Raw genomic sequence first — 27,039 nt, forward strand, 5'->3', positions numbered from 1 at the left:
AACAGAGCAAACCACACCCAGTACCCGCATGGGTTTTCAACAACTACTGGTGGCAGTTTATGAACACAACCGCTCACATAAACAACGAGACCAATGGTTATGCTTGTGATGCCACTGGCTACACATTCTTCTGGACTGTGGCCCTATAGCATCACTGAGAGCGAGACAGTTTGTTTGGTTGCTTTGGCAACACATCCAGGAACACTGCCAACTTTTCAACTGCTCTGAACCTGAATGGAAGGTTGATTCACCAGTAGCTGGGAAGGTGAACTGCTCTGGTAGGACAGACCTGCTCGTCTGACTCAAAGAATATGACTTGTTGCAGGACATTATACAGTTAAACGAACTGGAAACAGGCCAATTGCCTATGTGTATGAAGGACAATGGATTAGCCCAAGTTGAAGATTAACCATGGAACATGGCAACATCACCTATTCTTTTGTCTTCTGCAAGAAGGATGTAAACAGAGAAGCCTTTTGTCTACATTTACATTATGAACACTTGAGGTTTTGAGCCAAGAAGATCAAAACACCTTGATCCAATTTCCTTAACAAAGCTTTTTCTGTGGTGACAACAGGACAGGAGAAGAGTTGTGATTGCAGATAATTTACTAGTTGACTCTAACCCCCACAGGATGCCTACAGTGAGAAGATTTGGGGGGTTGATAGGAGTCATAAAGACGGGTGTTGACTAGGCTGCAGCTTTGAAGTTAGCTGAGAGCCATATGGACAAACAATAAAGTCAACTGATGCATTTAAATACCAATGTCTTGTTGAAATCTCCCAATTCTTTGAATCTTTGGGCTGAAGGAAGGACAGTACTCGGTGTATAAATGGTCAATCAACAATCATTTATTTCCATACAATTCAATACTTATGAGCATTAGAACCATCATGATGGGGAGACCTGCCTGAAGAGGGTCACAGCAAGTCTCAAAGTGGTGACGGGTTACACAGCTTTTTATACCCTCTAGTGGCCCCCACCTAGTCGTAAAAGCCTAAACATTCACATTCTTCCTCTCTTTCGGCGCCTAAGTTATGACCTCGGCTCCCTGTCTTTCTGCTCTTCACAAAAGGAATGTGGTCTGTTTCTTCTATTATCTGGACAAGGTCCTCTGCACACAACCTTCTCCTCATGATTCAGCAGTAAAACATGTCAAGAACCAGTGTAACACATTCAACAGTGCTTGAGTAATACAGGTCAAACCAATAGATCGAATGATTTTCACACTCTTTTAAGTCAGAAGTATAATGCAAACTAAAACCATACTAAACGCACTCTCTATATTAAAGGGTATAATATGATCTACAGCAGTTAACATACTTCAACTATTTTGATTACATATATAAGGTAACATATAATAACAGAATAATATCACAGTCTGTGTACAGTTGGATTGTAGAGACATATGATTTTTGAGAATGATGATTCTTCTTGTTTGACCTTTGACATTCAGTTGTGTACTTGAAGAAATACATAATGAATTGCACAACAGGAGTAGATGCACCACAAGACTGGATAGCTTGGTTACCGTCTGGTCCTTGGTGGCATCTTCTTTTGAAAATATTAATTCCTGTTTTTGAACTATTGATACTGATTTGCTTATGTATAGAATGTAGTTTACTGTGCATGAATGAAATCTACACTGACACTGTCTGAAAAAAGGGTGCATAAGTTGAAATTTAAGAATGACAATGACAAAAAGGAGTGAAATGTTAAGTCTAAGTGTTGAATGTTGCCATTGTGTTTCTTAAATTTGTACAGTCTTAGTTTAAGCAGCCACTCTGTGCTGGGGGAGGTTTTATTGTAGATACATCCTATCTGAAAGATCTGTTTCTTCTGATGTAAGCTTCCTGGGTTTATGACCCTTTGGTCAGCAGGAGGTCACACACACACACACACACACACACACACACACACACACACACACACACACACTTACATACAGTGCCTTGTCTTTGTAACCAAAGGGGGTTGCAGGGGGAGCTGTTTTGTAAACTATTGTTTGAAGTTTGTCAATAAAAGGCAGCGAGAGGAGGCCACCAGTGTGGTCATTTCGACGTGCTGGTCACAGATGGAAGGGCCTCCCTTGCGCAAAAAATCGATCGAACACTGTTGCCTTGTTTTTCTTTCATGGGAATAAGTCCTGGATACAGCTGGGTCTGAGTTTAGACCCAACATGATGAATCACTGCAACTCCAATATATTGTTGCATTTGACAACCCACTACAGCAACTACAGAATAAAAGCACTAACCAGACTGATGACAGATTTCAAACATGCTGAATATGAAGAGTAGTATCATTTAAACTCACATGATTATCAGCCATAAGAACAAATTCAGATTTATATTGATGTAAGGTATATAAATGTAAGTACAGTTTGAATCAGTGCAATATTATTTTCACACATCAATGGACCACTGAACTTCTCAGCTTCTAAAATGTAAAGCCTCATTTAGAAACTACACAAGTACATATAATGGTCAGGGATCAACATGAACCTGTCTTCTCTGTTTGACTTTAATCAACTCTGCAGTGGCTCCATCTCCATAAAGCCAAAGTCCAGCATAGAGCGGCTGAGTGAATGTGGTCTGGACTCTGTGGAGGAGAGTCATGGTTTCAGAGACGCTGTAGAAAGACAGAATACCTGCTCTGTGATCCAGGTACACTCCTACTCTGGAGGACCGAGGACCTGAGAGGACAGTTTGGACTTTGTTGTGCCAAAATTGAAAACTGTTTGTGTCACAACGTAATGCCCAAGATTTGTCATTGTTTCCAAATAAACATTCATTGCCCGTCCCCGCTCTGCTGATATTCTTGTATGCAATTGCTACACGAACTGCTCCCCCTCTCCACTCCACCTCCCAGTAACAACGTCCAGTCAGACTCTCTCTACTCAGGACCTGACACCATCCAGTGAATCTGTCTGGATGATCAGAATAAGACTTTTGTTGTTTCATTCTTGTTACTTTTCTGTTCCCCTCAGATAATAACAGATGTGTGTTTGCTGTGTTTGGATCCAGTGTGATTTCATGTGAATATTTTAAGAATCCAGCTCTGGTCTTTGGCTCTGCTGGTGACAGTAAAACATCCTCTTCAGTGACTGTCAGTGAGATGTTTGTCCATTCCTCTCTCAGAATGTCCTGTAGTTTATCTCTGGTCTCTGACACAGCTGCTGTCACATCCTCAAAGTAGCTCAGAGGACGAATATTGATGCTGGATGAGTGTGTAGACTCACTGAGTGCTGACAGTGAGGGGTAGTTGTGTAGAAACTGGTTGTGATCCTCTGTGTGTGAGAGCTGCTCCAGCTCGCCGTCTTTCCTCTTCAGCTCAGCGATCTCCTGCTCCAGCTTCTCCTGAAGCTCTTTGACTCGACTCACTTCAGTTTCCTGCTGGGATCTGACCTGCTGCTTCACATCAGAGCTTCTTTTCTGGAGGAGACGGATCAGCTCAGTGAACATCTTCTCACTGTCCTCCACTGCTTTATCAGCAGAGCCATTGATGGCCTCCACCTCCTGTTGAAGCAGCTTCACATCTTTCTCTCGCTCCTGGATTCTCTGCTGGATGTTTAGTCGTCTCACCTCGAGCTCCTTCTGCTTCTCAGTCCTTTCTGCTGCAGCTGGGACTGTTTCATGGCCTTTATGTTCATCCATTGTGCAGAGATAACAGATACTCTGCTGATCAGTACGACAGAAAATCTTCATCACCTCATCATGACGAGAGCAGATGTTCTCCTGGAGCTTCTTGGAGGGGGCCACCAGCTTGTGTTTCTTTAATGGAGCTGCATCATAGTGAGGTTGGAGGTGTTTCTCACAGTAAGAGGCCAGACAGACTAAACAGGACTTGATGGCTTTCAGCTTCCTCCCAGTGCAGACATCACAGGCCACATCTTCAGGTCCAGCATAGCAGTGATCAGCTGGAGCAGCTTGGAGTCCAGTCTTCTTCAGCTGCTCCACTAAAGCTGCAAACATGACGTTTTTCTCCAGGACAGGCCTCGGTGTGAAAGTCTTCCTGCACTGAGGGCAGCTGTGGATTCCCTTCCTGTCCTCTTCATCCCAGAAACTTTTAATACAGTTCCTGCAGTAGCTGTGTCCACAGGCTGTAGTCACCGGATCCTTCAGTAGATCCAAACAGATGGAACAAGAGAAGGTTTCTCGGTCCAGCTGAACTCCTTTCTGCGCCATTTCTCCTCTCAGTGTCAGTGACTGTGTGAGTTTCTCTATAACTGAAACTAGTCTGAGCTCTGATCTCAACAACATGTTTCTGCAGTGAATGGAGCCTTTCAGCTCTTACACGTCACCACATGTTGGTTACACCCATCTTCAAAGTGCAGATCTGAAGGGGAGGGAACGAGGAAACACGTGGACAGAGAGGAGGTGCTGTGTTTAAGAGCAGGAAGAAGAGGGAGGGTTATCAGGCTGTGCTTCACTCCAGGAAGAGGAGCTGTTTGAGAGCGATACTGTGTGTTTAACCCTTTTTATTTACTGCAGATCACAGAGCCTGTGTCAGCTCAGCTATCAGAATCAAACAGTGAAGCTGACCTGTGTAAGTTATTTATGGTTCAGTGAGTTTTGCTTGGAGTTTCCAGCTTCTGAGAGCATTATTTACATCACTGAAGTATTTATGATTCCCCTGGTATAAAAAAGCTTCACAGTAAAATCTCATCTTTGTAACATTCACACTGAAACATGTTTACTATACTGCATGATAAAGACAGCTGAACACGACGTCCCCAGAAACATGTTTTATTATCAGAAACAGACAAAAAGAATCAGCTTTCCTGACCTACAGTTTGATGGTTCAAAAGCACGAAGGACAAAAAATGTAAAGAAATGTAAGAAATCCGTCCTCTCCTCATCCTTCACCACCCTCAGGGTGACCTTCATTTTCTTTGCTCTCTTTACCTTCATCATCCTCTTCATCGTCTTCTTGCTCACTGTCTGCTGCACACACACACAAACACACACACACACACACACACACACACACACACACACACACACACACACACACACACACACACACACACACACACACACACCTCTACATCAATGAAGGAAACAGCACAGATATGCTAAAAGGGTCCAGGTCATGTTAGTCTAAGTGCCTGAAAAGAAGTTCAGTTTCCTTCTTTTTAAGATATCCAGGCTGAACTTCATGACAACAATTCAAGTGTCTACCAATGAGAGTTCAGGATACTGTGATTGATCTACGACGGGGTGGTAAATACATCAGAGGGTGACCTCAAGTGTTTTTATGTCTAGTTAACAGAAAAAGTAGGAGTATAAGCCATGTTTATAAAATTAAAATTTTATAAATTTTGGAAAACCAAAATTATAAAACACTTACCACTGTAAGTGGTTTTCCTTTGGCAGATAAATTGCCATAAAGCTGGGTTTTCTTTGTCTTTTTGTGTCCCGTTTGGATCTTTAGCCATCAGAATTGTTGTCTTAAGGCCAAGAAAGATGCCAAGCGGATTTATTTTACCAAGTGGATCATCATGGCCTTGCCATATTGGTCCATTTGATTGACCTTTATTATAATTATGAATTTATTTTATTTTCGGTTGCTACAAACAGGACAGACATGACTAGGGGTAGGATATGACTCTGCTAATAATAGGACTGCCTGTTTCTGTCTTACGGAAAACCACACTCAGATGTGTGTTATAGCCCAGTGTGTTCAATCATGACAGAATCTGAACTGAGACAGGCAAGCAATTGGATGTAACCAATGTTTCTGCAGGACTTTAGAAAAAGCCATTAAACTAGCTGTTAAACCACACAGACTTGGTGTAATCATTGTCTCCAAATGTCCTTCAATAAAGTGCTGAGAAAAGGATGTGAACAATTGTGTGCATGTTAGATTCTTTTTTTCTTTTTAATGAAGTTACAAGAGTTTCAAGCAAACCTTTCTCCCTTTGTCGTTGTGGGCACTGTGTGCAGGATTCAGAGGTGAATGACTGTAATCCACTGTGGAATAAAGCTGTAACATGACAACATGTGGAACAAGTGAAGTAAAAACTTTGAGGCTTTACTGTAAGAAATGTTTTGTGAGTCTGATTTCACTAAAGAGGGAAAAAAAATCATGTGATGGAACCCTGTCAGTGTGACAAACACTTATATAGTGTTGTTTTCAGTGTTGAACTATTCTCACTGCTGTTATCCAGTGTTGAAGTCAAACTTCATAATTTCATGTACAGTTTATTGGTCAGATTATCAGAATGAGCCTAAAGGTGGACCCAAGGAGCAGACTCACACAGACGAGGAGAGTGAAGAAGGATTTTGTATACAGTGAGGTGTGACTGGAGCAGATTACACAGGATGTTCTGAAAGGAGCAGAAACTTAACTGATGAAAATGAACTGATGAAAACAGTACAAAGGTTGAAGTACCACATGTGCTGTCAGTGAAAGCTGCAGCTGTTTTAGTGATAAATTAATTCCATGTTACCAGGCTGTAGAGGGCTCTGAGGATTTAAACCGTTTTAGATCCATTACACTCACAGTCTTATGTTAAAATCTCAAAGGACAGCATTATATTTTTGATATTAACAGTAACTCTGGGCCTCTGTAGAGTGTGCAGCCGATCTCATCGCTGTTTAAAAATGTATAATAAAACCTGAGGAGTCCTGAATCATTCAATTCAATTCAATTTTATTTATATAGTGCCAAATCACAACAAAAGTCGCCTCAAGGCGCTTCATAGATACAGATACATAGATACATAGATACATATGACCCCCCTATGAGCAACCACTTTGGCAACAGTGGGAAGGAAAAACTCCCTTTTAACAGGAAGAAACCTCTGGCAGAACCAGGCTCAGGGAGGGGCGGCCATCTGCTGCGACCGGTTGGGGTGAGAGAAGGAAGACAGGATAGAAGACATGCTGTGGAAGAGAGACAGAGGTTAATAACAGATATGATTCAATGCAGAGAGGTCTATTAATACATAAGCTACTGAGTGACAAAGGTGACTGGAAAGGAAAAACCCAATGCATCATGGGAATCCCCTGGCAGCCTACATCTATTGAAATAATTTTTAAGAGATGATTTCCATCTCTTAAAAATCCCCTTCTCTCCTAAAGGAAAAAGTCACTGCCTTTATAACCAGAGCACTGCTGTTTACTCCATCTCAGTCAGTAAAATCTGTCTGTGGATGTTGGTGTGTGCAGAATGTGAGTTTAAAGAAGAGCAGACAGCAGCAGTAAGTATTTTATCTGTAACTCTGTTTTTTGATGTCAAACGTCTCTGAGAGTGTTTAAAGTGAAATCTCTGCTCTCATTATTATTAGATATAATGTTATTATTTTACCAGCCAGGGCTGGACTGGGACAAAAAAAATTGACTAGAGACCGGCCCACCAAAAATGTGACGTCATTCAGGGGTAAAACTGCAAAGGATTCTGGGAACTTGTGGCAAGAGGTACTAGCGCATGCAGGCTTTCAATTGAACTCAGTTACACAGTGATAAAAAGAAACACAAAAAATGGCAAGAAGCTGTTGTATTATTAACTGCAATAGCCGGTGTTGTGCCAAAAAGTGATTGTCTGCAAAAAACTGATTTCCGGTATTTGCCAAAAACTGATTGCTCGTATTTAAATTGCTATAAGTAACTTGTTGGGCTATAATATGTGAAACATATGTCAAATGCATCCCTCATGGATGACATAAAGTCATCTCTCCATCTCCATCGCTCTCTGCTGCTCATCTGTCTCCTCTGTCACAGACTTCTCCACTTTTGATGGTAAATCAGCCTGGTGCAACATGTAAGGATTGGCACAATTTGTTAAGATTTTGAGGAGTTTGAGAAACTAACTTTAAGCATAAAATAAAATTTACTATCAGTAACTTAATTGCACCCGCCCAGCAGTATATAAACTCCGTCATGCTAGCTAGTACGCAGTACCTGTTATTCTAAGCGACTGTAAAAAGTCAGCACAACGAAAACAAACTACAACTAAACTTGGTTTATATCTGACACAGACAGCAGGTCATAATTTCTTACCTGAAGTTCAGTTCCTCTGCCACTATGACCGGCGGCCGCCTCGGTCTCTCCTCCTCTTGCCTCCCCTTTCCCTTATCCACCTGCTGGCCTCCACCACTTGCTGATGTTTCTAAATCTGTGGAAGCTCTGCCATAGCTACCGCCAAACAATTCAGTTATTTTTACACATTTGGCAGCGTCTGCCTGAAGGGCTTGTTTCTTTTGGCCCTAATTTTTTCTGCACCTTCTTTCCTTTTTTTGTTCTCCATTTTCTTTAGTTCATCTATAAGATTGCTAAACAAGGGGGAGGGTGCATCCGACCTCCTCGGCTGTAATTGGTCCAGCCCAGAGTCGATCATGACCAATTGGCCAATCCAACACCTTTCATTATATATACCCTTCCAAAAAAAAAAAAAAAAAAAAAAAAAGATCGGCCCATAAAAACAAAAAATCGCCAGCGGCGGCCTGATGGCCAGTCCAGCTATGTTACCAGCTGATGTTAGTCTGATACAGACTGTTTGTATCGTTTATTTTCACACAGTTTGTCCTGCTTCTTTTCTTTTCTCTCTCTCTCTCTCTCTCTCTCTCTCTCTTTAATCCATCCATCGTCATTTTTTACAAAGATGAACAAGTGATGATGTAATTTCTGATTTCATTGTAATGTGAGAACTCACAGAGGCACATTTTATGAGTTGCACTTTATATTTTGCTGTCAGCTTGGAGAAACCGGTTTCCTTCGCCAGTCTGCATCCCTGACAAGCTTCAATGAAAACACCGAAGAGACAAACAATCTAGAAACAACTCGAGTCACACGGACTTTCCATCGACATGAGTCACAAAATAACCCAAGAGACTGACCTTTTGTATCTGACATTTGTTTTTGATTTTATGGTGTTTTCCTGGCTGCGCGGTGATTATCGCTGTTGCCGCACAGTCCGTCTCTTAATGTTGTAACTCCACCATCAGGTCGGGTCTTTCTGTACATGTTCTCCCCGTGTTTAGATTCTCTTCAAAGTTAGTGGGGTTAGTTAATTGAATTGGTTAATTGATCATTCTAAATTTCCAATAGGTGTGAATGTGAGTGCGGATGGTTGTGCATTAGTGACAACCAGACTGACGACCTGTCTATGTGTACCCTCTCGCGGGGGGACCCTGAAAACGATAAGCAGAAGAGAATAAAAGGATGGAGGTGTTTACCGAAACAGAGCTCCTCTGCGTGGGGGTAAACTGGAAATCACAATCCACAGGAGCCTTTCATACGCCTACATTATCAATGAGTCACAAAACTGCTCTGTGTGCACTAACACATTTCACCCACTTGAACTCACCATCGGTTGACAACAAAACTCAGCCCCCCGGTTAATTCTTACTAACCTCACACGTAAAACATTTCGAGTAGATCATGATGTAAGAGACATTTACTCCGTTGTGTGGACGGTTAAACATTTGGGCACACGATGGGTTCATTCATAAATAAAGAAGACCCGGAGGCAAAACAACTGGAGCGCATGCATCGAAAACGGCTTGTGTGTCCTTTCTAGTGTCTATTATAAAGCTGCTTGTGAAAGAATTTCGACTCTCCACTGAACTTTTTTAACCGGAATATTCGTGATGCCAAACACGTGAATATCCCCAGGTGTGTGGCTGAATGTCTAACTACAAAAAGTGAAAACCAGGACGTCCTAAATATGTATGACCTCATCGTCAGTAAGGGACAGTATAATACATAAAATCAAGTCAATGTTTTCATGGAGACGCTCACAACACTAAGCATTTCACTCCAAGCGTCAAACCAGATATAGTTTTTTTTTTTATTAATATTTCTTTATTTCTTTATTGTGTTTCATATAGGGGTCTGCATTTATTTTTATTCTGCTGATCTCTGTCTATCAGTAGTGTTTATCTAGACTGAACCAACGGGGTCAGTATTTGCAGAGAAATTATGCTAAAAAGGTAAAACAGTAATAATCACTTTTTTATTTTATTGCTATTTTATTTATTTTGTATTTTTATTGGTTGAAGTCAGACTGTAGATTTTTCTTCTTCTAGCTGTACTGCCTGACCTTTGACCTCATGTGTTGATGACTCTTCGCCTCTGTCTCCTCTCACAGGGAGAAGATGATCTGCAGGATCCTGCTGCTCATCATCCTCACCTCATGTGTCTCTGGTTCGTTTACAGCTTCACTTTATGAACTTCAAATAAAGCTCAACAACAGATTTGTTCCAGTTCTCAGTGTGTCTGCTCCTCTCTTTCCCTCTCTGTCTCCTCAACAGGATCATTTGTAGTCAATGTGACACAGACCTGCTATCAGGCAGAGGAGAACCACAACATCACACTGGAGTGGACGTTCACCACCAAACCTGACAGATCCACCAAAACTCTCAACATCCTCTGTGAACTCTTCATCAGTGATAAACTCTCAGTCCTGTATCATGTTCATGAAGGTGTTGAGGTGTCAGAGTCTCAGGATGCAAAGTTTTCAGGACGAGTCCAGAGTGACAAAGACGCCCTCAGAGAAGGACGAATCAGACTTCAGCTGTCCAGACTCAGGACTGATGACTCGGGTCTGTACGTGTGTGAGGTCAACACTGATTATGGCTTCAGTGTTGGAAGATGTCGACTCAACGTCACTGGTGAGTAATAGAATCCATGATGATCCATGGTGAGATGATTTTGTAAAAGCCACAAATGAATTCAGATCAATTTCAGAACTGATTTATTTGGAATAAGATCTGCTTGTTGTTCGTTGTTATATTGATGTTTGTTTTTGTGTATTTCTGGAGATTTTTTTTCTTTAATATTTAAAGGTATTTTAAACTTGTTTATCTGAGTAATTAGTGGCAGTGAGGATCAGAGGGATTGTTTCTGTATTTGCTTCACTTTTTCACTGTATTTTTATACATGTTGGAACAATTAGACTCTTTTTGCATTAACACAAGATATAAATGATTTATGGTTTTTGAATATATTTAACAGTTCACTCATACATTCAACACAACACACCCTGTTCAGTGACTTTTATTATCTTAGATGTTTCTGGTAAAAGGTTCATTTTAGAGGATTTTTTTAATCAAACATAAAAATCCCTTCTCACTCGGTCAGTACTAAACAAACACGTCTCCATGCACCGATAGATGTGTTAAAACTTCTTTCAACGTGGATGTTTTGATGTTTTTAATCTCAGATGTGTTTGTGTCTCTGCAGCAGTGAGGGATTGTCCTGAACCTGAGAGAAAACCTGAGACATCAAACACAGAGAGACGAGGAAGGATCGGCCTCTACTGTGGACTGACAGCAGCTCTGCTACTTCTCTGCTGCTTTCATTCATTTACTGACTGAATAGAAAACAGGATTTCTACTCATCTAATAATAGATGTCAGAAAACTTCATCAGATCAATCAGTGGAAACAGTTTGATCAACAATGTAAACGAGACTGTTGGAGTTCACTTTAATAACATGATGGACAGAATAATGAGACATGGTCCACAAAATCATGAACTTCATGGAAGTCTGTTCATTCAAAAGGAAACTTTATCAAACTGTCACTTTTCAGTCAGAAGATGAAATTTGCTCCATGTTCACTTTACTGATGAGAATCATGTCGACCTCACAGACTTTGTGTGTCTGATATGTATTAATGTGAAACATTAACTGTGTATTTTTATAATATATACAGTGTATATGATGGATTTAATGAGTCATTATGCAGAGACATGAAAACCTGCAGATCCTGCAGAGTTTGTGGGAAATCCAATCCAGCACTGACCCTTGTAATCATGTTCAAATATCAGTAAATGTGCCATAAATGTTTCCTGTGTTTTCTGGAGTTTCTTCAGTTTGACCATTTTCTACATTGTTGCTCCAGCTCAGCACACAGTGAGTTTACAGCTGTTTGTATTTTATACATGAGTTTGTGACAGTGCTTCATTGATATTTTATTTCCTGAAAAACCTAAAAACAATACATTTATAAGCAATAAAGTGCACGAAATGGGACTACAGATGAAAGTAACCTTATGGCTGACTCTGGCATATTTACATTGATATATTCATTAATATTCAATTTAAAATTGAAATGAAAATTGATTTTGAATTTTTTTTAAATATATTAGGAGATTCAATGAACTAAATAATCTGGCAATTGCTGGTTCATGTAAGGGGACAGCTAATGTTGTCATGTGTTAGGATTAAAAAGGTTTGATTTTGTTTACTAAAATAAGTGGTTATAATCATTTTCATACATTTATTGCAAATGTGCTCATGTGAGTTGGCACTCAGTCTTCGGAAGGTCATAAGCTTCGTTCGGTGTGACTGTCCGAACTGATATATTGTGTGAAATGACTTAGAGTGCAGAGGGGTAATTGCAAACACGCTTACACACATAGATAATAAGTAAAATAGGTCCCTGGGTCAGAGAGTTCTGAACATGATATTCTAAACCAACTTTGAATCACTAGAAAAACAATGGATAATAACATTAGTGTCACGGTCCCCGTGTCTCTCTGGTTGGCCCACGCTGGCTACAGGTTTTGTTGTTGTTGTTTGTTTTGTTTTCTTTGTCTCTCCTCCTCCTCTCTGTCTGGGTGGAGCTCGTTACGGGCTCTCGCTCTTGGCCCACGCACCTGTGTGATTGTGTCCACCTGCTGCTGATCTGGCTGATTTCCCCAGCTGCTATTTAAGGCAGTGGCACTGAGCAGCTCACTGCTGGAACGGTGAACCTCCTGAGTTTGTGCTGTTGGCATTTTCAAAAAGAATCCCTTGTATGTATTTTTCTGTGGAACCAACCTTAACTTCTGTGTGTAGATATCCCTCTTCGGGACCAAATCACGGGACCTGCCCAAGTGTGGCAGCGTGTGTGGAGTTTTGGAGCGAGTGCGGCTGAAGAGGAGTGCGTGTGTGCGGAGGAGCTGTGGCGGTGATTGTGTGGAAGAGGAAGCGTGTGTGTGGATGTGAAAATCCTCTATTTTCTCTTCTTCTGCTTCTTGTCAGGTGAGGACTGATGATCTTAATGTTGCTCTTTAACTTTAATTTTAACTAAAAACATACTCAACTTTATAAAACACCTTATGAAATACATATATTTACTAGAGCTGGATATATTTAGACCGGTCTTGGTCTCGAGACCACTTTTACGTGGTCTTGGTCTTGTCTTGGTCTCGCTGTCTCAGTCTCGTTGTCTCAGCTCGACATAGTGGTCGGGAGATTTGGAGTCAACAGTATCCATGACACACAACATAACGTTCGATAATGTGTCATCTGCAAAAGCATCAGCTCTAAGAGCCGTGCTTAGAGAGCGCTTTGTAGTGAATCAGAAGAGTCGACTCCCACTGAGCGAGAGCCGGCTCCTCACTTCATTTCCTTTCACTGCTCAGCTCTCACACAGTGGCTCAGCTATGCTCCAATCCCTCCATATTGTGGCCAATCACATGCGAGGATATAGGATAATATCATTGTGTGAAAAACAGAGGGTGAGAGACGCGACAGTCAAGTGGAGCATGCGTCTGTCCTCTCAGTAAGTGAGTGAGACAGTAGACAGCAGTGAGGAGGGCTGTGTGAAAGCAAGAACACATAAATATGCCTGAAACCCGTAAACGAAGCAGCATCTGGCTGCAGTTTAAAGACTTTTTTGTCTCGGTATCGTCTCAACTTTGTCTTGGTCTTGGTTCAGTCTTGACTACAAGTCTAATATCTACATACACTAAATAATGTTGTGATTATCCATCTTGTTTTAAATGTATTATTATTATTTTTCATCTGACAGGTCCAGCTGGGCTCGTCAAGGCAAAACATAATATTTGGTCTGCAGCTGAAGGATTTAATGGCACGCTTAACTGCAACTTATCTTTGTCTGGAAGCACAAAGTTCTTCTGTAAGGAAAAATGTGAGCGAGCAGAAGATATCCTCATTAAAACAGATGGAAGCACAGCTCAGAGTGGCAGATACAGCATGAAGTATAAAGATGGATCTCCAAGAAGAGGAATTGTGTTTTTAAGCTTCTCACAAATGATCAAGTCTGACGCAGGAATGTACAGGTGTGGTTTGGGAAGATCTTCTGCTCCAGATTCATACTTTGACTTTGAGGTCAGAGTTTCAAATGGTGAGTTTTTAGTAAAGGTGAGTGGAATTGAAAATGTGGAGACCCCCCAGGTCTAATTTAGTAATGTGGATCACTTTTAGATCAACCTGTTCAATCAATAAATACAAGCACAAAATCTTGCTTTTGTTCAGATTTTCTTTTCTCTATAACTGATTTTGAGCATCAGTATCATGGTTTATATCATGATTTAAATAGATAAAATCTACTAATTTAATTCCTATGATGGAGAGTAACAGAAGAAATGTTTGACCTAAAATGTTGATGATCTTCCAAGAGTGTCATCATGCTAAAAATAAGTTAGTCACCTTTTTTTATATACAGGCTCATCTTCTAGCTGTGAGTCCTGAGAAATGCCTCAAAAAATAAGACAAATGAAACAAAACACAAACATTTGCACTCACACCGGTGAACTTCAAGGGTCTATAACGCTGCTCTTTAAGTTCATACTATGAAGGTAACGTTTTGCATGGCTTCATTAAATATGGTGCAACAAAAAAGTTTTGATTTTATCTTAGTCTCTGTCTCAGTGTCTGTCTCTTTGTGCATTTAAACCCTTAGTTAGGAGTAAATGTGGATTTTCTGTGGCAAACATGAATGTCAGTTTCTCGGTTTATGAAGGTCACCTTTAACTATGACAGTGCTGAGATACGGACCTCCTGTGAAGTTGTCACCATACTAGTGATGAGCAAAGCGAGACTTCGTGAAACATTTGAAGTCTTTGTGCTTGTATTGATGATTCCAAACAATCTGAAACCATCTCCACAGTGGCCCCTGCTGGACAATTTGGCTATTGTCACGTCCTGATCATATTCTGTGAAATGGTGACACAGACAAGTTCTGCACAACTTCAAACAAAACCACATATTAAACCAGACCATCAATAACTGTGATCATCACATGTTTTGGAGAAATCCTCAAACAAACAAGGCACCTTGCGCACTCTGTGCGCAACAATCAGCTAATGAGGGTACCCCTCATTGGCTGACCAGGGACATTTACAAAAGCCCGATGGCCAATTATGTTCCTCGCCCTCCTCCATCTCCTCCTCCCTGGTGTCCTAGACCTTCTCCTCCTCCTCGACCTCTTCCTTTGCATGTCTTTGGATCCATTGTCTCAAACCTGAATGAGCTGACTTTGGCCCTTTTGTCTATCCATCCAAATTTCTGATTGGTGTGTGATACGTTTTGACTCCTAGTGTTTACAGTTTGTTAATTGTGTACTAATTGAGCTAAAGCTGTGCTGATGCGAGTTAACATTATTGACTGCTATTGCTTTCTAAGTGACCACATGGTGTCAGCACAGTTCAGCACATCTGACTCGTGTGTTAAAGCAGAGGCATGGGGTTTATAGTTCAGGGAAGTGGGTGTGCTTTTTGGAAAGGGGAATTATGGCTTTGAAATTTAGGTTCACAAGATTGGTTATAGTGTTTAAGAAAAACATTAATGGCTCTTAAAGACCACAAAGGGGTGCTGTCAACGAGGCTGCAGTATTTGTCCGCATCTTCACCTGACTCAGGTGTGGTGATCAGGTGAAAGCACACTCTGGGTTTGTAGCATTTTGGTTTTAACGATGGAAAAATATAAAGTGAAGCTGCATTTTTGTTTATATTTGTAAGACTGTATATTAGTTGTGTATTTTTGAGAAATAAAAAAAAAAACAAAAAACAATCATAGGGAGCAAAATTTTATCTAATTTCCTAAATTATTATTATTAAATCCTCCAAAGAAAAACTTCACTAGTACCACAAAAATATTATTTTATGTTCAACACGCTCAGTCATTTTTATGTTTTTCCTTAATATTTGCCTGAAAGGAGGACGGCTCCAGTCCTTTTCCACACTTCAGATTATATTTAGCTACAAGACGACCATTACAGCAAGAGTTAGTCACTTTACATTATTGTTGTTTATTTATTCAATTATTTCTTACTTAGAAAGGGGAAAGGATATTACAGTAATTAATAATGTATACTGTATTAATCCCCATAGGGAAATCCCTCTCTACATTTAACCCATTCACTCAGTAAAGCAGCAGCCAGCTGCCAATCCAGCGCCCGGGGATCAGTGTGTAGGGACGGTACCTTGCTCAGGGGTACCTTAGGGTAGCTGTGAGCAATCGCAGTGGAGGAATCTTTTTAAAAGACGTCTCATGCTGTGTACAGTGTAAGATTCAGTTTCACAACCAAAAAACAAACAAACACAGAACCATTTTCTCCAAATTTAACAGAAGCTTTTATTAAAAGAGTACAGGACATGGCATATGTGAGCTGTACACTATTTCTCTTTTTCATTTCCCTCCCAAATGGGTACAAACGTGGCTATACAATGGAAGTATATACAACATACACTGTTAAAGCGCTTTTACTAGGAAGTATCATGTCCTCTGCTGCACATTGTTTCTTAAGGCTTGTGCTGTGGGATGATGGTTTCCTGCTGCACAAAGCAAAGTGTAGCATGGTGTGACATCGATAGAAATGCAGAATGACAAACCACAGCACACAGGACGTGCAGCGATCAGCTCAATACAAATTCTGTCTCATTTACTAAACCTAGCAGTCGGCACAGGGCGTGCTCTTCCTATGTGAAAAGAGCTTTAAGAATCAGCCTATAACATGTTGTATTCCAGTTAAACAAAAACACAAATTATTGGAAATGAATACAGACTCACTGAAACCAGCTAACTAATATACACACATATACAAGGAGACCTCTTCGACACATGCCCAGCTCCATATTTTCCTTCTTGGACTTCACTGCAGGAGTTTTGCATGAATCACAGTTCAAAATAATCCATCCCTCACTTTATCCTGTTTCTGAGATAAGATATTTTAGCCCCGTCCCCCTTTAAACCCACCCTCCATTTTAACAGCTGGTGAGTGTGCTTTTGCGCACATTTATGTGCTTGAAATGATCAACTTTGAAACTAGAGCTTTTATATCATTGTGATTACTTTTACATACTTTGGCCTGATTATTCAAAATGTTTAATAAAAATGTAAACAGGAAAAGAAAAGCAGAATAAATCCAGTTTCAAAATGGGATGCATTTACTGTATTTGTACCACAAATACATGCTATTGAACTATTGATCTATTTTAAGTTAAAAAAAACAAAAAACCCAAAAAAAAAACCAGACTGTGCCAACATATTTGGCACTTCTAAGTTGTTGATCTTTGTCTTTTTATGTCTTTTTAACGTTTTTAAAAGCCATTTCTGGATGTCGTGTTTTACATTTAGCATCTTAGTGGGATTCTGTGCATTAGCACCGAACTAGCAGCAGCCAACACAACAGTCATTAATTTTCAAGTGTCTACAGTGTTATAAAGACAGTGCAATATCAGGACCCTCAGAGTCTGACCTCTTTGCAGTGCACCTTCACCATCTCCACATCCCATTAAAGCTGGTCACTGATCAGCTTTCTGTCAGTAAACTCGAGGTTGTTTAAAACAAAGAAACTAAGAAGAAAAAATATATCTATTTGGGTTCCAATAATGTAAAAGACATGACTTTCAGTTAAAATGTTTGTTCACTGGTTAAATGGTTTTTTTTTCTTAAGCTTCTAATTGATAAAGCATGCCCTGAGTGGCCCAATGGCAGCTGCCATAATAATTGTTCAAATTCGTAAATATTGAAGAAAGGTGTTCACTACCTTTATTATCTTCCTTTTGCAAAGGACACACTGTACAATTTGTTTGACAAAGAAAGCAGAAAACCGCACAAATCCATTCCATAACTCATAATGTTTACAACAACAACAAAGTAATTGAAGAGCAGCAAGAAGTCACATAAATGTTAATACTCCGTTTTGCATTTCATGGCATAGCCTGCTATCATACTACTACTGTGATTGATTGTGGCCTGCCTTTCATCAAGGTTTTTGAAAGTGCAATATAACATTTATTTAAAATAGCAGTGCAATTCAGTTTGAGTTAGTTATTCTCTCATTTTAAGGTTTGCTAGGTAAGGGTTGTAATGTAAAAGCAAAAAAAACCTTGGTCACACAAAAAACTTTCAGAGTGTGTGCCGGTATTTGACACACAATAAATGCAACATCCATGGCTAGGTTGTTGCTAAGAGCAGTCTAATTAAAGAGAGAGGTAAACGAGAATGAACGGTTCTTTTAACAATGTAAACTTGATGATACGAGGTAAAAAGATGTCAAGTAAAATAATTGGTTTAAACATTACTATTCAGGTCAACACTGGCTAAATGCTGATTGGACAACTATTTGCTGAACTCTGACACCCTCATTCGTACCTGTGACCAGCAGCAACCTTCACTATGCTGACCTTTGAACCAGAGGCTGACATAAATCTTCATAAAATATAAACTGCTGCATAGAAGATGAAATGTTTATGAAGTGGTGTTAATACAAACTGAGGGAGCTTCACAGATCATCAGCAAGTGGTTTAGCTGGCAACATGGTAAATGGACTGGTTCTTATATAGCACTTTTCTACTCATCTGAGCACTTAAAGCGCTTTACACAACTTGTGAATTCACCCATTTGCACAAGCACATTTTTCTAAGTGCTTCATAGCTAACATTCACACACATTCATACTCCGACGGATGCATCGGAGAGCAATTTGGGGTTAGTATCTTGCCCAAGGACATTTGGCATGCAGACTAAGGGAAGCCAGGAATCGAACCACCAACCTTTCCATCAGTAGATGACCTGCTCTACCACCTGAGCTACAGCCACCTCACCCCACCATGTTTTCTTCTCTTTCAAGAAAACCTCACCTGAATGAAACCCTGAGAATAAAGTGCTGGATTAGTCATGTTCCAGTGCATGTTTGTGGCTGGAGCTAGCTTACACAATGGCTCAAAGTTGTAGTTTCTTTCCAAGAGAAAGAGAAATACTTAAAATGACACAGTTAAGGATTAATTTCCCTAAGTGATTGCTCACTTAGTATTTTGAGGTAGTAGTCAACAGGGGTTGTTTTTGTGGGTTTCTTTTGTTTTTAATTTTACTATTTATCATGTAAATATAAAGTGCTATGAAATATCCATAAATTTTCCCAATAAATGAAAGAACAGAACATCCATGGCCTAAAAGCTCATCGAGTTCACAATTCATGGCATTTGATCAATGACAAACATATTTTTGCCTTAACTAAATTATTTTTACGGCAACGATGTAGAATCCTGAGCACTGTTGAGAAGCAGCACAGGAGCTAGTTTTTGCAGCTTGATTTATCATATTACTGGTTCCTAAACACAAACATCCTAAGAATAGTTGTTTGCATAGATGTTGCTTGACATCAAGATGTCAAGCAACTTGATGAAGGTTTGAGATTAATAGTGGTTTCTTTTGTTTATTTTTTAAATTCTAACTAGAGTTTTTTGTTGTTGTTGTTGCTGTTGTTGTTGTTTGTTTGTTTTTTTTACACATAGCTTTTCATTGCAAGCTTTTCTTTTCCATGTGTTTCAAGGCTAAAACTAACAAATTGGGAATAAGCTGGTAGGGATAACATAAAGTCATTCCTTCAAGTCTTGGTAAAAAAAAAAAAAAAGGTATTTTTTTAAATGCAGAAGATTGTGGAGGGTGATGTAAACGTGCACTGCTTTGTGGTCCAGCTCTGAGGGACTTTAACAGCAGCTTATATGTAACACTGGCAGCAGTGTCATTACAGTGAGGTATAAGGAACAGTAATCTGTAATGGACTGCTGCTTCAAGTAAATACAGATTTGGTACTATGAGGTAGTCTGTAAATCTGTCTCATTATATTCAACGTTTGTTAAATATTGAGTAAAGTGCAAGTGAAGTGAGTGTAAACAAACCCAATGTTAAATACATGCAGATCCTTTTCCGGCTCGCTGGTTTTGGTGTTTTTCCGGCAGGTTCTTCAGAGGCTGCTGTAAAGACATTGCACAAATATGAGTGAAAGGAACATGAAGAGAACACGTCTGAGGACAAAAAAATTAATAAAAAATTAGTGACTAGTTAAAAACGGGAACATTTAGTAGCTTAAAAGAAGACTTTTCATAGAGAAGCTGGAGGAAATCAATTGCACAACATACTGTAATTCCTGAATATTAAAAAAATACATTTTAGACATATTTGCAATGTCATCTTTACCTCTCACTATTTGACCACACATCTTTACTCTTCTCTTGTTGAGTGAGCAAGTATAAAATACTGCAGCACTTCATACTTTCATCTACATATGACCTCTAAACTCTTATCCTCATCTTTGTCTTAATGTATGGAATTATATTTATATCAAATTTCATGTGTAATATGAAATATAATCACTATCATATAATGTAATTTTACAGATTGAGATGTTCATTTCCCACTCAAGCAATCAAAATCCTCAGACGCCAATTCAATAACCTACACGTGTTTAACTCACCAGCAACTATCATTCTTGCCAGAATGTCTGCTTGGTGACTATTGCAGCAGATTCATGCTAAAAAGAATTATGTATATTGGGTATAATCCATTAATCAACTGATGAATTATAAATGAGTGATTACTACAGGGTTATTGTACAGCATATCAACAGAGGAGCCAGGTATGTCATCTTACCTGTAACACTGAGGACACATGGTTTGTAGCTAGTGTTCCCATTAAGGACAACGATGCACTGATATGTGTCTGTGTCACTGAGCCTCAGATCAGTCAAGAGACACTGCAGTCGTCCTTTCGTGGCGAGCTGTGTATCACACTGCAGTCGTCCTTTGTAGATCTCATCTATATCAGGTTCAGTTTGAAACCTAGTGCTGTAATAGTAAATGCTACCAATCAGTTTCATGGTCCTCAAGTCTACATGCAGGTCGGGACTCCTGTCAGTGTCAACGGGGAAAAACCAGGTCATTGTGATATTACTATTTTCTTCTGCCTCATAGACATCCTGTTCTACACTCACGGTGAATTCATTCTGACCTGCAGGAGTAAAAAAGGAAACACACAGGGAATAAATTAGGAGTTATGCCATCAACAGGTAAAAGATGCTAAAACATGCTCTTAGTCCACAATATTCCAAGACTTTCACTTACTGGCTAAATGGCTACAAACTATGAACCCCTTCTCCATGTGGAGGTGAATTCCTACTGGAGTTAATGCATTCACAAGATTTTCATAAACCCTGACCTTGAGGTCAAAGTCACCGAGACCTTAATGCGTCTGAGATTTTCAGTAGTAGATTTTCACCTCGTTTGGCATTTAGAATACATTTAGACTCCAAGTGGCAACAATCACAAAAGATGTAGTTAACTGCCAAAAGTAAACAATAGAAAAATCATACTTTTATAATTCATTTACTCCCCTCACAGGGTTTTGGCTTTTTAACCTGAAAGAGGGTTTTGTGATCATATTTTAAAATTAATCAGACTGTCAAATAGATAGGATTTAACTACTATTTATTTCTTTGAAACTGTTACTGATTTTTTTTTTCAGGTGACATTTGCAGTTAGAACTCAGGATGATTAAGCGCTGAAGAGCTGATAAAATAATCACACATTTGTTTTGTTTTAAATATTTTTATTACTTTTTCAACAACATTCAAAGGTAGTTTCCCATAATATGCTGTTGTAGTAGAAACCCTTTTCCCCCACCCTCACCTCCCGCTCTGCTCTCTTCCGAACAAAGAAAAAAAAACAAGCTCAAATGAAATATATATACAATTGTACCATATGTGGCATTTATACATAATTCAAGAGAAAAAGAAAAAAAAAGGGAAAGAAGAAAATATAATCAATAGGAACAAACAAAAATAGCATGCACAATGCTAACAATTTCCTCCTACTCCACTCTCCTACATAAGTTGTTCTATATTTACTACTTTTAAAATTTTTTTAAATGGCTTCCAAATTTCATCAAAATATATTAACTTATTTTTCAGAAAGTACGTAATCCTTTCCATTTCCATACACTGTGTCAAGGAGTTTATCCAAGCGCCAATAGCAGGAGGAACTGATGTTTTCCAATTTATTGCAATCATACGTTTTGCCTGTAATGTACAGTAATCCATAAACTTAATTTGATAGGTTGTTAATTTAATATTTTTAGGATACACTTGTAGTAGCATCATTTCTACGTCTAAAGTGATCTTTTTATTTAAAATTTGGTTTATTTTGTTCATCAACTCCTGCCAAAAGGCACAAACAATTCTACATTCCCATATACAATGAAAAAATGTTCCACGGGCTTCTCCACATTTAAAACATGTATCTGGTATTCTATTATTATATTTATTCAGTTTCACCGGTGTTACATATGTTTGCATAATCCAATTGTATTGTAATAATTTTAAATTACTATTAATCGATTGTTTTTGTGCTTTTAAGCAAATTAACTTCCATGTCTCCTCAGAAATATTGATATTTAGGTCCTTTCTCCAAGCTTCCAACTTAGAAACTGATGTTTCTGAAGAGGCAGAAACAATCCAATTATAAAATGTTGAAATTAAACCTTTATTACCACCTTTTTTCACCATAAACTCCTCTAGCTTACTTAATTGGGGAAAATTAAGGGATTTATTTTGCATAGATGAAATAAAACTTCTAATTTGTAAATACTTAAAAAAGTGTTTTTGGGGGATTTGAAATTTTGAGACTAAATCCTCAAATGAGACCATTACTCCATCACAAAACAGATCACCCACTTTCTTAACACCTTTTACTGCCCAATCCTGAAACCCTGCATCCAACTTTCCTGGTACAAATAAGGCATTTCCCCAGATGGGGCTAAACTGAGAGAGATTGTTCTTAATATTCATCATTTCTTTTATTGTAAACCAGACTTCAATCATGTTTTGAACTATAGGATTATTTGTTTCTTTCTTTAACTGTTTGGATTTCGCAGAATATAAGTACAAATTTAATGGCATTTTAAGAGCATTTGCTTCCATCCCCACCCATGACGGGGTATTTTGGGATGAAAAATAAAATCTTATTGTCCGTAATTGACTAGCCAAATAGTACCAGTAAAAGTTGGGGCATTTCAACCCCCCTGTATCAAAGGGAAGATACAACAAAGACAAACGAATACGTGGCTGCTTCTTGTTCCAGATAAACTCTCTGATTAGTGATGTTAATTTAGTAAATAATCCAGCAGGAGGAGCCAGTGGGACATTTTGAAACATATACAACAGTTTAGGTAATACATTCATTTTAAGAACACTTATCCTTCCAATAATAGATAGTGGTAAACTTATCCAACGCTCCAAATCTTTGGAAATTTTCTGTAGAATTGTATTATAGTTAAGTACCACCACATCTTTTAATGAAGGAACTATTTTAATACCTAGATAGATGAATTCAGAGTTAACAGTGAAGCCAGATATATTCTGACTTACATTTTGAATGTACCCTTGATTAAGTAACATTAATGACGATTTTGTTACATTAACTTTATACCCTGAGAAAACCCCAAACTGATCTAATAAATCCTTTACAGCGGGCACAGAATTTTTTAATTGCTTTAAAAATATTATGATATCATCAGCAAATAAAGCAATTCTATGTTCCTTTCTACCAATCCTAACACCTTGTATTTGTCTGCTGTTTCTAACAGCTATTGCCAGAGGTTCAATAGCTAAAAGAAATAAGAGTGGAGATAAAGGTGAACCCTGCGGGCACCCTCTTTTAATATCAAATTGTTCAGAGATTATCTCATTTGTTTTAACCTGAGCCACAGAATGACAGTGTAATAGCTTGATCCAATGCAGAAATATGTTTCCAAACCCAAATCTAACAATGACATCAAAAAGATATGACCGTTCAATTCTATCAAAAGCCTTCTCCGCGTCAAGCGAGAGAATGGCTGTATCGTCCTGCTCACTTTGATTATGAAGAATGTTTAAAACTCGTCTTACATTATGAAAACCCTGTCTATGTTTAACAAATCCATTTTGATCATCTCCTATAATAACTGGAAGAATACTTTCTAATCTTTTAGCAAAAATTTTACAAATAATTTTAGTGTCTGTATTGATTAAGCTTATAGGGCGCATATTTTCACACTTGTTATTTAGTTTTCCAGGTTTAGGAAGCAGTATTATCAGAGACTTCCTTAATGAGTCAGTAAGATTGCCATTATTAAAACATTCTATATACATATCTAAGAGGGGCTGTGCTAATTTATCTTTAAAGTATTTGTAAAGGTCAATTGGCAATCCATCTGGGCCAGCTGTTTTACCAGCATTTAAGGAGTTTATTGCATCTATAATTTCATGTATACTAATTTGCCTGTCAACATTTACTTTGTCTTTTTCTAAAATTTTTGGTATTTCAAGTTTATCTAGAAATAAAGATTGCATTCTAGTTACATTATTGAGTTCAGAGTTATATAGCGTTTCATAAAATCTTTTAAATGCATTATTTATCTCTAATGGGTCTACTATGATATTTCCATTTGAAGTTTCAAGTTTTGTAATTGCCCTTTCAGATTCCATCTTTTTTATACGCCATGCCAGGAGTTTGCTGGGTTTTTCACCTTGGTCATAGAATTGTTGCTTTAATCTCAATAAATTAACAGCTGCTTTTTCACTTGTCATTTCATTATATTGCGTTCTCAACAGTAATAGTTCTTTTACAATATACTCATTGTTTTGACCTGATTGAAAGCTAATCTCTTCTAACGTTTTTATTCTTACTTCCAGATATTTTATCCTTTGGTTTCTTTCTCTTGTTTTCTTACTAGAATAGCTTATAATTTGCCCTCTTAAGTATGCTTTAAAGGCTTCCCATCTTACACTTGCCGATGTTTGATCTGAGTTATGTTCAAAGTATTCATTAATTTGCTTACCTAAATAATCAAGAAACTGTTTGTCCTGCATCCACTTCAGTTGAAACCTCCATTCAAATCGAGTCTTGATCAGTTTTGGTTCTATGAAAGTCAAAGTAACGGCTGCATGGTCCGAAATTACTATTTCCTTATACTGGCAATCTTTTATAAAATGAACCAACTCAGTTGATACCAAGAAGTAATCTATTCTAGAGTACGCTTTATGTGTACCTGACCAGCAAGAATATTGCAACTTGGTTGGATTTTGCTCTCGCCATATATCACTTAAATTTAACTCCTTCATGAATTGTTTGATCACCTTTCGTGTTCTATTGTGAGTATTATCCATGCCTGAGGATTTATCCTTCTGTGGATTCAGAGCACAATTTAAGTCCCCAGCAATTATACATTTACCTTGTAAGTCTGAGATTTTAAGAAGTAAATTGCTATAAAAGTTTGGATTATCTTCATTTGGGCCATAAATATTAATTAAATTTAGTCTAGTGGAGAGTAGATTACCTTGTATTATTAGAAAACGTCCATTGCTTTCCTTAATCACGTGCTCAACGTGAAAAGGTATAGATTTATGAATCATTATCATGACGCCCCTGGAATTGGAGGAGTAAGGCGCTGAAAATATTTGACCGGGCCATCTACGTTTCATTCTATTTGTCTCACTATCTAGCATATGAGTTTCTTGTAGAAACACTATTTTGGCCTTTAAATTCTTAATCCTACTAGTGACTTGTTTTATTTTTACTAACGTGCGCAAACCTCTACAATTCCAAGAAGCACAGTCAATCAAGACTTCTGTCATGTATATTCACTTCTATTAACCTATACTATTAACTAAATACACACATATATATACACAGAGAAAAAAAAAAAAGGAAAGATATTATACCATGTTGAGCATTTATCGATTTGAGAGAGCAACCCTTCCCACCCCCCAGCCTGAATACGAACATACAGGTATCCCTTAACCCCAAAAATACTTCCGTTCTCTTCTTGAAACATGACCACTCTAAGCCGAGGAACTAATTACCCGCGTTTAGCAACAGTTGTTACATAAAAAAAAGAAAAAGAGAAAAAAAAAAGAAAAAAATATATATACATATTGACAATAGAAATAAATCCACCTTATCAAGTTTTAACTCTCCCACATTTAACACAATAAGTGAAATTACTAGTAACTCTTATTAAGAAAACAAAATAGCCAATGTCTAGCCCAACATTATGTAGTAATCCTTTGGCAATATAATAAATTGTTCTTTCCATTAGAGTGCGTAAATACACTTAGAGCAAAGTTGTTGATCTACCATCATATGCCTTATCAGGCATTTTGTGCTTGTTCAAGGCTCTTAATGTAGACGTCCACGTCCGCTGGAGTATCGAATACCTGCGTACGTTCCTCGTTAGTCAAAAGCAACCTCGCCGGGTAAATGATCCTGTGTTTCCATAATCCAATCTCCTGCAGCTTCTTCCTCACACCATCATACTGGCGCTGTTGTCTATATGTCTCTGCAGGTAGGTCCGGCAGGAAGGCTATCTTGTTGTCCTTATACGACAATTCCTTTATTGTCCTAGCGGCTTTCAAAATGCCTTCTCGATCTCTGTAGCTTAAGCACTTAATTATAAAGGCTCTCGATCGGTTTGCAATGGAGCTTTGCCTTGTATTTATCCTATGCGCTCTCTCCAAGACAGGAGGGGGAATTTTCAAAGTATCCGATATAAACTTCTCCATGAAAGATCGTGGATCTGTACCTTCTTCTTTTTCAGGAATGCCGAGGATCCGAATATTATTACGCCGACTTCTTCCTTCCAAGTCCTCCACCTTTTTGGAAAGAAATTTAGCCTGTCTTTCAAGACTTTCCATATCATTTTTCAATAAGGTGATTTCGTCCTCCGCGTTAGAGATTCTTTTTTCAGCCTCGTCAATTCGCCCTCCACATTTTTGTATATCGACTTGAACAGCTCCTATTGCTGACATAATTCCGCCCATTTCAGTATGGAACTCTTGCTTGAACAAACGAATAGCGTTTAATAAGTCCAAGGTAGAAGGCATATCTGAATTTGCCGGTTGTTTTTCTTGTTCGTGTATCACACATAATCACACATTTGTGTTGTGGGAAAGGTAAATGTTACTTGTCATTAGTTTAATTCACACTGTCAGATACTTTAATAGGTGAAATTACTCAGCTCCTTTAAATTTGTCATACAGTTGTGT

General features: G+C 38.6%; 1 protein-coding gene and 1 long non-coding RNA gene across 2 annotated transcripts in view; both read right to left on the reverse strand.

Moving 5' to 3' along the window:
- Window positions 1–2,485: 2,485 nt before the first annotated feature.
- On the reverse strand, window positions 2,486–4,216 carry LOC146635725 (tripartite motif-containing protein 16-like). Its single transcript, XM_085348365.1, has one exon. It carries the CDS (start codon window positions 4,184–4,186, stop codon window positions 2,486–2,488), a length of 1,701 nt encoding a protein of 566 aa, XP_085204491.1. The 5' UTR covers window positions 4,187–4,216.
- A 16,436-nt stretch (window positions 4,217–20,652) lies between these two features.
- The window catches only part of LOC146635726 (uncharacterized), a 13,599-nt gene continuing 7,212 nt past the window's right edge, over window positions 20,653–27,039 (reverse strand). Inside the window, exon 5 of the long non-coding RNA XR_014905271.1 lies at window positions 20,653–20,969. This is a non-coding gene — a long non-coding RNA (uncharacterized LOC146635726). The remainder of the gene's footprint in view (window positions 20,970–27,039) is intronic.

Source organism: Diplotaxodon limnothrissa, linkage group LG3 (assembly GCF_057381915.1).
Source record: "Diplotaxodon limnothrissa isolate DT_005_m linkage group LG3, D_limnothrissa_male_GT1.1, whole genome shotgun sequence".
Classification (NCBI taxonomy): Eukaryota; Metazoa; Chordata; class Actinopteri; order Cichliformes; family Cichlidae; genus Diplotaxodon; species Diplotaxodon limnothrissa.

What these genes read in the sequence shown, in the direction of transcription:
- LOC146635725 (XM_085348365.1), bottom strand. Translation starts at nt 4,186, where the DNA reads ATGGCGCAGAAAGGAGTTCAGCTGGACCGAGAAACCTTCTCTTGTTCC.